Source organism: Phaethon aethereus, assembly GCF_964289735.1.
Source record: "Phaethon aethereus genome assembly, chromosome: 3".
NCBI classification, from domain to species: Eukaryota; Metazoa; Chordata; class Aves; order Phaethontiformes; family Phaethontidae; genus Phaethon; species Phaethon aethereus.
In genome coordinates, this window is record NC_138576.1 from 104,084,130 (window position 1) to 104,094,787 (window position 10,658).

General features: G+C 43.6%; 1 protein-coding gene across 1 annotated transcript; it reads right to left on the bottom strand.

Moving 5' to 3' along the window:
* Positions 1 to 655: 655 nt before the first annotated feature.
* On the bottom strand, positions 656 to 9,987 carry RD3 (RD3 regulator of GUCY2D; the record flags this gene model as incomplete). The annotated part of the gene is made up of 2 exons (XM_081998162.1): positions 656 to 953; positions 9,692 to 9,987. The coding sequence occupies 2 exons, from the start codon at positions 9,985 to 9,987 to the stop codon at positions 656 to 658; spliced, it is 594 nt and encodes a 197-aa protein (XP_081854288.1).
* Between the last annotated feature and the right edge of the window lie 671 nt (positions 9,988 to 10,658).

The window sequence follows — 10,658 nt, forward strand, 5'->3', positions numbered from 1 at the left end:
TGCACAAAAGCAAAAATACCCAAGAAACCTGAACATGCATAAACTAGTTGCTGTGGAATAATATTGGTCTTTCATCTCAAAAAGCTTGGGTCTGTTTCTACTCTGGTTGGATTGCTAATTGTCAGTAAAAAGCTGATCAAGAGCAGTGCTGAGGTTACCTGAGGAAAGTTATTAGTTGGAAAAGGAAGTTCAGTTCCAAATCAGATACTAGCTTTAACTCACAGGCCTGATCCTGCAAGCCTTACTCATGTAAGTGGCTGTCTTGCTTTCAGCAAGATTGGTCCAGCCAGCAGCTCTCACTAGCTTCGGCCAAAAGCTTTTATAGGTAACTACATCCAGGCTAAGGGGAGAAAGGAGAAGACAGACACCACAAAACTAATTCATTTTCCACAAGAAAGCAGTAATAAAAATGAGATAGTAAGTGAGCCTTGCCCTTAAGGTTACTGAATAGCTACTAAATTAAAGGAAAGGCTAGCATGTTTGGTAATAAATGGTGTCACACACCACAGGCATCAGTAGCAGTTACTATGGACACAGCTTCCAAGAGACGAGATGGGCAGGAAGAGAGCTGGAACAAAGAAGAAACTCTAAAGCTAAAAAAGGGTTAACTGAGATTCTGAAAGATCACTGTCTAAAAACCTTGTTTAGTATAGAGTCAGTAATCCTTGGCATTCCGAAATTCTGGCATGCTCCAAACCCTCCTGGTGGGCTGGGTGCCCCGTTCCACATCCTCAGAGATGGTCTTGATGTCGCTGATGAATGGGGAAATCCTGGACCGGGATTTAAACGTTGTTAAGGAGAGGCTGGTTTTGTTCTTTGTGTTCCATTGCCTGGCAAGTTTCTTGGCCTCTTCTTCCTCTTTGATCTTCTCAGCAGCTTCCTGCAGGGCAGAGCGGAAAAGCCGAGATACTTCCTGCACTTCTGGTTCATATTCAGCAATGAGTTGCCGGAATCTGAAAGCACAGTCAAGGCACAGCTTTGATTAAAAACATCAAATTAGGGACTGTTGCCAAGTCACTGTGCTAGGCTTGGAACTTGCACTCTCCTGCAAAATGTGACTCCCTGGACTGAAGGGAACAACAACAGGGAGGTGCCGTGAAGATACGCTCAAGGTCTCTAAAATCACAAGCAAGCCAGAGAATGTAAGGAAGCAATGAATCACCATTTCTCATAAGCACAAGAAATAATAAGGAACACCAAACAAAGCTAGAAGGTGGCAAGTTTGAAACCAAAGGAAGTGCTCTTTTCACACAACACCTATTAAATCAGAACTTGGTGCTATCAATAGCTTAAGGAACAAAATTATTAGACAAGCTTGTGGAAAACGTCCCCATCACTGCTGATTAAATGTGATTGTCCAAATGCAAATCCTTGCTCAAGTAGTCCCCGAACTGCTGCTTTCCAGAAGCTGAGGATAAACCAGGGAAAGCCCCCCACTAGAATTCCCATTTCCAGTTCTTATCCCACATAGCATCACAGAATCATTAAAGTTGGAAAAGACCTTTAAGACTATCAAGTCCAACACCACCATGCCCACTAAACCATGTCCTGAAGTGCCATGTCAACGCATTTTTTGAACGCTTCCAGTGATGGTGACTCCACTCAGTAAAGAAATTTTTCCTAATATCTAGTCTAAACCTGCCCTGGCACGACTTGAGGCCATTTCCTCTTGTCCTATCGCTAGTTACTTGGGAGAAGAGACCAACACCCACCTCACCACAACCCCCTTTCAGGTAGCTGTAAAGAGCGATAAGGTCTCCCCTCAGCCTCCTCTTCCCCAGACTAAACAACACCAGTTCCCTCAGCCGCTCCTCATAAGACTTGTGCTCCAGACCACTCACCAGCTTCGTTGCCCTTCTTTGGACACGCTCCAGCACCTCCTTCTTGTAGTGAGGGGCCCAAAACTGAACACAGTATTCAAGGTGCGGCCTCACCAGTGCCGAGTACAGGGGCACAATCACTCCCCTACTCCTGCTGGCCACACTATTGCTGATACAGGCCAGGACGCTGTTGGCCGCCTTGGCCACCTGGGCACATTGCTGGCTCATATTCAACTGGCTGTCAACCAGCGCCCCCGGGTCCTTTTCTGCCGGGCAGCCCCTCAGCCACTCCTCCTCAAGCCTGTAGCATTGCAGGCAGTTGTTGTGACCCAAGTGCAGGACCCGGCACTTGGCCTTATTAAACCTCATACACTTGACCTCAGCCCATCGATCCAGCCTGTGCAGAGCCCTCCTACCCTCCAGCAGATCAACACTTCCACCCAGCTTGGTGTCATCTGCAAACTTACTGAAGGAGCACTTCATCCCCTCATCCAGGTCATCGATAAAGATATTGAACAAGACTGGCCCCAAAACTGAGCCCTGGGGAACAGCGCCTGTGACCGGCCGCCCGCTGGATTTAACTCCATTCTCCACGATTCTGAGCTCAGCCGTCCAGCCAGTTCTTCACCCAGTGAAGAATAAACCTGTCTAAGCCACGAGCTGCCAGTTTCTCCAGGAGAATGCTGTGGGAGACGCTGTCAAAGGCTTTACTAATGTCCAGGTAGACAACATCCACAGCCTTTCCCTCATGGCCATTACCTTTACCCGTGGCCATGACCCTTACCCAATGGCCACTAGACAAACAAAAATCCTGTAACACTCTTTGTTATATGTTTGGTAGTCTCTCAATATTAAAATTTCAGTGAAGTGGTATTTCATCCTCCTATGGCTTTCTGTAAGACAGTGGACTCGCTCAGCTGGCAACACCTTGACTGGTGGCATGATGCTGTGCCTCCTCAGCAAAGAGCTCAAAATGGTTTTCTGACGTATATTAAGCTAACTTAATACCAGGGAAGTGAAGAATTATCACTTTTTATTTTGCAGGTGAAGAAGAGGAGATGCAGAGCAGGATAATTTTCTTGAAGTCACTGAGTGGGTCACTGGCTGGGCCAAGAAGAGAACATACCATTCCTGACACCTTGTTGGGTGATTTGGTTCCCATCCTGAGAGTGTTGGATCCACTCCAAGGGCTCACACACTGGTCACATAGAGATTCTAGTTGTTCCATAATAGTATGCAGATAGTAATATGGCTACCTTCTAATAAATATTCAGTTCTTAACATAAAAATTATATCTACAAGCAGACACAGAGATAAACTAGTACTTCACTAAAATCCAGGTATTTATACTTAATGGAAGCTGAAGTGTATAAGGTCTGTAAGCATTTTTATATTTTTCTCCAACAGAACTGAACAAGGATGGAAAACAGTAGGATTGCATTTAAATAAGCCTAATACAGAAGACGCTGATAGAATAAGAACCTGCCTCTTGATTTTTTGATAAGTCCTAGGCATGTAACAAGGGGTTTAGCACACTATCAAATTGCACTGCTTAATGGTGTACCAAAGGGTACCCAAGATAATAAGGACAGAAAGAAAACCAGAGATAAAACAAAAAGCCTCTTTGTACATTTATGTACCTTTGGACTCATACTGTGGAGGCCTAGTGTTGGACATACATCTTGACATCATCCTGTATCCCACATATTTCAGTGTGCTTCTCTCATAGAAAGTATTGGCAGCTACATACAATCGCTCTGGAGACACGAGCAGTGCATGCTGAGGGAACTTGGTATCAGCAGAAGCACCACTCCCTTCCAGGGTCAAGCTAGTGGAGTTTGATACAAAACCTACCAAAGTCACGAAGATGTTCCTTAACCATTTCAATGGCTTTTGATGAATTCCTAATCACCTTCCTCCACCCCACCACCAAAAAAACCTCTAAACATTTGCATGCAAAAAGCCTCTGAGGCACTGTAGTTCATGCTGATACATAATTACTTACACGATGCTAAACTGAATTGTGCAGAGCCTGTATGAGCAAGAAACTACGTCTTGCTGAGGCTTAGCACATAACAGCGGTAACAGATTCGCTGTACATTGCAAACATCCTTTCTGCCTTCTGAGCAGGCACTTCAGTTGTGTTATCAAAGAGCCAAAAATACAGTTTTCACAATAAATACACTTTTCCCTTTATGCTAGTCAGAAGCATAGACAGATGAGTCTATCAAAACCCAAGTCTTCTCAACATTATTATAATACCAGGGAAAGCACCTTCAATGGACTTTTATTGCAGAGGTGAACTGAACGAGTCATTCCGTTATTTTATCTCCATGTGTATTTTAAAGAAAGATGCTGGCATATTATATACATATATCTATCAGTACATCCTCTTCTTTTGTACTGGCAATTGTACACCCAAAAGGCCTCCAGTTTGAGAGGCTGTGTGTCATACTGCTGGATTGTGGCTCTGGAGCAGGTAGCAACATGTGTCAGGCTATTACTGGACCAGCGACTGGCTCTGGGAGCAAGAGGGAAAATGGGTGGTATGATGCCAAATTTATCCTCTGAGCAGAGAGTTCTAATGCTAATAACATTCCCAACCAATCTAGCCAAAATAATTTTCTAAAATCAGTGTAACTTTCCACCTTCATAGATATCTGGCTGTTTGCACTCTCCTGAGCTATGGCAGCAAGAATTGTTTTGTGAACTCTGCTTTTGCTGTTAAGATTTACCTCTGACTTTTCAGGACCAACACAAAAACTACTTTATATGGATTTGAGCAGGTCTAAGAAACAAAAGAGAAAGAAATTCAACAGACTGTCTGGCAGTCACCCAAAGAAAAGCCACTCTTATTCAGATGGAGAAGGGAAAGGGGGGCCTTTCCTCTCCCCCAGTAGGATGAACTAACTTTGCCCTTTTATTAATGCCCATGTAACCTCAGTACCAGCACATTTGTGTAAGGGATAGACCAAAACGTGTGCGTGCCACAAATATTTCTCAGCAGAAAGGATGGACAGGTTATCAGGGGCTGAGGTCTAGCTAAACCAGTCTGTGTGAGCAAATTGATGATGTCTGCTGGAGCCGTGTACACATAATTGAAGCCATCTTCCCCAGCTATCAATGAAAGCCAGTTGACATACTGGGTGATCCAGCAGTCTGCTCTCTGCACAAAACATACAACATATAAAAACTGTAAAACCACTAGAATCAAGGAATATGGGCTTGTATCCTGGGAAACAAACTCCACACAAACCTGCTCAGTGGAATTAAGCACACAAAATTGCACAAGGCTCACCTATCTTCTAGCACAGGTTAACGCCCTTACACTTTTGCATGGAATAGTTTCAAACTAGGCAACTGCACAACCATATCTAGATATCCCTCAACAGGGTTTCCTTACTCATCAGAAAAGTATACCTATCTTATTTGTGAAATGAGTTATGATACTACTGGTAGCTAACCTGTAATATATTATGCGAGTCATGCAGTCTTAGGTGTGACTGTCAACAAAACTCACCTTGAGCTAGCACAGAAGCCTGGGGAGCATGTATATGCACACACAGGGATGAGCGCATTCCCCTGTCCAGGCTGTGTTTTAATCACAGTTTAAACAAATTTGTTCTTTAAATTGTGAACCTTCCATTTCCTCATATGGCCATTAGATTTTAAGAATCTGTCTGCACTTGGCTCGTACTGGCACTGCTTTTTTCAAAGCACTGTCACCTGCCTGGGTTATTCTGTAGGTCCCCAATTCAGTAGGTCTCCTAAGTACAGCCTGAACTTTAAAGACCTGTTAAATCCAGTAGAAGTCTGTGGACTTAAACAATATGCTTATAGTTCAGTGTATTCCTGAGCGCCTGTCTGAACTGGGACCTCTAAGTAGATTTAGTCATTTGAAGAAAATGTGGGCTGCTTGGTGCGAAAAATTAGCTGCTAACTCCTGAATCTGTATTTGGAGCAGGAATTCTGGTTACATTGTAAAGCTATGAACAGCTTTGCTCCAGAAGGCTACTTGACTCCCAAAGGGCTACAGCATTCACACTAACTGTAACCCTCATGTCACATCACCTCAAACTTAAGCTCATAATTGTAAATAAATCAATTTCTGATTTTAGTAATTTTTAAATTACAGTCCTTAGCCTGTGGTATTAATAAGATCTCAGATCACCAAAATGCAGGTTTATATTTCCATATTAGGGTGTTTTGTTTGTTTCTCTCTGGGCAGAGGACAGAAACTCACTGTTTCACTTTTGCTGAAACTGAAAGAAATGAAACGGACCATAACTAGCTCTGATTAGAGCTAAAGCTCTGAGTAAAGGTGGCAAAATCCAGCATTTTGTATTAGCAAGCTACTGCTCGTTCAGTTTAACCATGGCAGTTAGTTACTAAGGGCCTCACCAAAATCACTGTCACTTCATTCTAATGACTCCAGGATTTAACTTTATAGTCAGTGATCTCCAACCCAGTAACCTAAAGCTAAGTTACACCTGAATGCAATAGTTTTATCTGTATGAGGTGAGTCAGTCTCCAGGTATCTGATGGTATTGGCAGTGTACTTGAATCCTTCCAGAATTTCAAGAGACTCAAAGAAAAGTTTCTGTTGGCCCGAAATACAAAACAGGCAAAGTGGATCTGAAAAAAACCCTCCCATTTAAGAAGTGCTCCTTTCTAGCCTCTTCCACATCTAAAGAAACAAATTTATAGAAACTCTGCCTGTCAGTAAACGTGACTGTAGCCACAGAAAAGGACAATTTGGATAATCATTTAGACCTTTGGAGAATAAAGTACATCTCTGACAACTCATACAAAAAAGTTTTGTTCTGGCTTTGACTTTGAGCTTAGAATCTCACAAAGCAGGACAGCTTGCATGACACAAACAAAAACTCTGCAGTCTTGCAAGATGCATGCTACTTGTATTATTTATTACATGCTTGTTGAGTACATCAGAAAGGAATTCAGGTCTTCAACTGTCTACGATGGAAGGGGAAGGATCAAGCTTAATATTTCAGACAGAATCAAGGGCTTCAGTAAAATTTGAATTTCTAAGTGCAAGCTCATTTTTTTTGTGGAAGCTTTTTCTAAAAGTTACTACATATTAGAAAGTCACATGGTACTCAGGAGGAAACATCAGCAGTGCAATGATCTTGTGATTAAAGTACTTCACTGGGCATGTGAAAATTTCAGTTGAATTCCTATTGCATCTTGTGCAATTTGGGGGAAGTTTCCATGTTATTTCACTTTCTGACAGGAGAGTTAATCCAATTTTGGCTGTCTTTCAGTTAGATTGCATGCTCCTTATTTCTCCTGTACATTTTCAGCTCCTAGCATGGCAAGCCCCATTCTTTTTCATTGTTTCTGCATCAGCAATGAAGATTTCTGAACCACAGTGCTCTCGGTTAGAAGACAGAAAAGGAGAGGTGTCAACTGTTCATATTTCTAACACAAGAAGAAGGGATGATTGAATAAAAGTAGTACATGTTAGTTTGGGAGAAGCAAAATACAGTTTCCTCCAGCAAAGCTGTTGTTCAGATGTGGAACTCTGCCATGGGGTGCCACAAATGCTAAAAGTTCACATGAGTACAAAAAACAAAAGCAAAACCCCAAAACCTAAATAAACTACTGAAAGAAAAAGCCATGTAGGGCAATTATGGACAGAGGGACCACTTCTGGCTCCAAAAGTCTCCAAGTTACAGGGCACAATAAGTTGGAGGCTATATACAAGATACTATAATTATCTGTACTGTTGTATTTGCTTGCCTTGTTCTTTTCTCTTTTCACTACACTGATGCAACTGGCCACTATCTCACATACAGATTGCACATCAGATCAATGACTCAATCTAGTTCTGCCATTTTTGTGGCTATGACATTCCCTTCTCAATCACAGAATTGAACCAACAAAGGTTATGCAAGCCTCATTTTTTTATTGTGGTTCTGCTAACCATGCAAACTGCATAGTATGGAACAAACAAAACCATGCCACTTCTTGAATCATACCGTAATACAATTTATGATAGCCTATAATAGCAATTTATAAGAGGATTTTTAAGAAGATGGTTTTATCCTTTTTCAGTTATGCCAACATAGAGCCCACCAATGTTGCTGAGCATGTTTATCTACTGTCAACAGCATGCTGAATCCTGAACAACAGTGAACAACCACTACAAGCTGCACTGAAATCACACATCTTGCATGATCTCAGTTAAAAAAAAAAAGAAAAAAAAGCAGAGCAGCAGCAAGTTGCATATGGCTCAGCTTAATACTCTTTTCTGAAGGAGCTGATGAACCTTGGGGCCTCCCAACTCCAATGACTGAAGCCTGCTCTCATGGAAATAATCTGTTTGCCAGACAGGCCTTGCTCAGTAGCCCTGGGGATGCTGAAAATAATTCTGAACCCCCAGGGCTTTGTAGTGGCTTGTTTACAGCATAGCTCGGAGTTATACAAATACAAGGCAGGTGCTGTTCCCAGCAAACTTTCACTGGAGAGAGCTTGGCTACTGAGTGATCCCAAATCTCTGATTCTGCCACCATGGCAACCTTTGCAAAAACCAAAGCCCTGTGCCAGCTTGCTTCCAAGGTTCAGCCCCAGGCAAGATGAGAACTAGAGAGGTAGCTTTGGCATCTCTTCCTGGCTACCCCCACTGTAAGACAGAGGGCCAGCTATTTCCAGGCCTCTTACGGTTGTAGCTGAAGAGCAGTGGATTCATTTGTTCAAGGGAAAACAGATGCCAGCATACGCAGTGAGGGACTGCAGGGTGCTGAGCACCCCATTGTATATAGCCTGCCAGGACTGTCATCTTTCTAATCCTAACTGAAGAATATGTTGGAACAGGGAAAGTGTATTATAAAGGCCCATTTCACAACTTTGCTTTGGCTAAGATGGACTTCAGAGTCACTACTCACTTGCACTGTGCTAAGTGAGAGGGTTTAACTTGGAAGAGCCCCCCCACCCCAAGGAAGAGTCACCTCCTTCCCTTCCAGTTTGGATGCTACAGCAGGCTTAGATCTATTTCGAAAGGCATTCTCACAGAAGGTTACTCAGCTGGCAAGCAGCAATCCTATGTCTAGCACCTGAAAGGCTCAATTAGAAGTCCTAGAGTCTGTGTCTACATCTACACTGCAAAAGGCAGAAGCACCACCTTGCTGTTCAAGCCAACTGCATGCCCCACCCTTCATCCTACTCCATGTCAAAGGTGTGGAGGGAGGGCAGGGGAAGGAGAAGCATGCAATCCCTCCTTTCCCTGGAAATATCTGGCTCACAGGCTGAAAAACACAATAGCACCTTTTGGCTAGTCTGGACACTGGGGACAAGTGCCTCAACAGACCTGCTGGGCCAACTTAAATCGAGGAAGGAAGGTTCCAGTGAGAATGGATAAACACCAAAGCAGGTTGTTCAGAGGCTGTGCAATCTCCACCCTCAGAGGTATTCAACAATGGATGGGACAAGGCCCTAAGCAACCTGATCTAACTTTGAAGTTGGCCCTACTTCAAGTAGGAGGTTGAAGCATATAGTTCCAGTGGTCCCTTTAAACCTCAATTATTCTGATTCTAAAGTCTGAAGCAAAAGCCATCACAATACTGAAATGGTAACTGTTCACCAGCGAAGACAAAGTTGCTCTAGCTGCTCAGGAGCATGAAGTACTCAAGTCAGTCTCAGAGGGAGATGGTATTTAGTAACTTTTTGGAGTAAATAATACCATGTTAAACTGACTTAAAACATTGGATTTCTGTGAAGACACTGTCACAACATGACTCATGATATAGGATGCCAAGTTTTTGACCTGTTGGTCCTAACAACTCTCGTTCCTTCCTCATATATGATGGAGATGGGGAAAGGAAAGTTCTATACTATCCGATCTTTTACTGTACCTGAGTATGACAGGCCCACAGTAGGAAGGATGTATTTTGGTACACATATCCTCCAGCTGCAGCCGTTGTGCTGGGCTGATGTCATAGCTCTGCTTTGGATAGCTGACCAGCCAGCCGTAGTCCACCCCAGTCTTGATCTTGCGATACTCATTCTCCCGCTCTCGCTGCTGCTTCTCTGCCTGCTTGGTCTGCCAGCTCAGCTCCATCATTAGTGTCTCAACCACCATTTCTGTGGGGTTCCTCTGGGAAATGCGGTTTGGGGAGTCATTCCACCTGAACCAGGACGCCAGTGACATAGTGCTCTGTGTGTGTCTTTGCTGGGAGTGGGTTGAGGGGAGGGAGAGAAAAACAACAGTGTCATCATCAACACACCTCAGATGAGAACATTCTCCCCTGCACAGCCCTTAAGTCTGTGGTTCACCTAAAAGTGCTACTGGATTAGCCACTTAGAACTAGCTGGTGCTGAGCACCTTGAGAAATCTCACCCATAGCAGACAACTTGTGCAGACAGCGAGACAAAGTGTGAAGAGATACTGTTTCCCTTGAACTTCCAGTCACTACGTAATTAAAATGACAGTCACAGTTCTTATGTGTGAAGCCAAATTCTAAGGATACCTTGCTCCCTCAGGGTTAGGCTGGGGAAGCGTTCTCCTGCCCACAGGGAAGAGCTGGGGCTAGGGCTTGCCTGTCTGAACCCTCATGGGAGGGCATGACCTTGCAGGACCCTACATGCAAAAACTCAACACGTGGACTCAAACTATTCCTGAGAGCCACGTTCTAAAAAGCAAGGGATCCTCAGGGGGGAGGGCAGGATAGGTGAGCTGGGTAGGTTTGCTGCTGCTGTAGCATAAGTGGTAGAGCTTGTCTGTACTTCGCTAGTACTGGCAGGAGCAACAGTTGCATTAACTAGAAGGCCAGGCAGAGCTTTAACCATTATGGACTTGATGATCTTAGAGGTCTTTTCCAA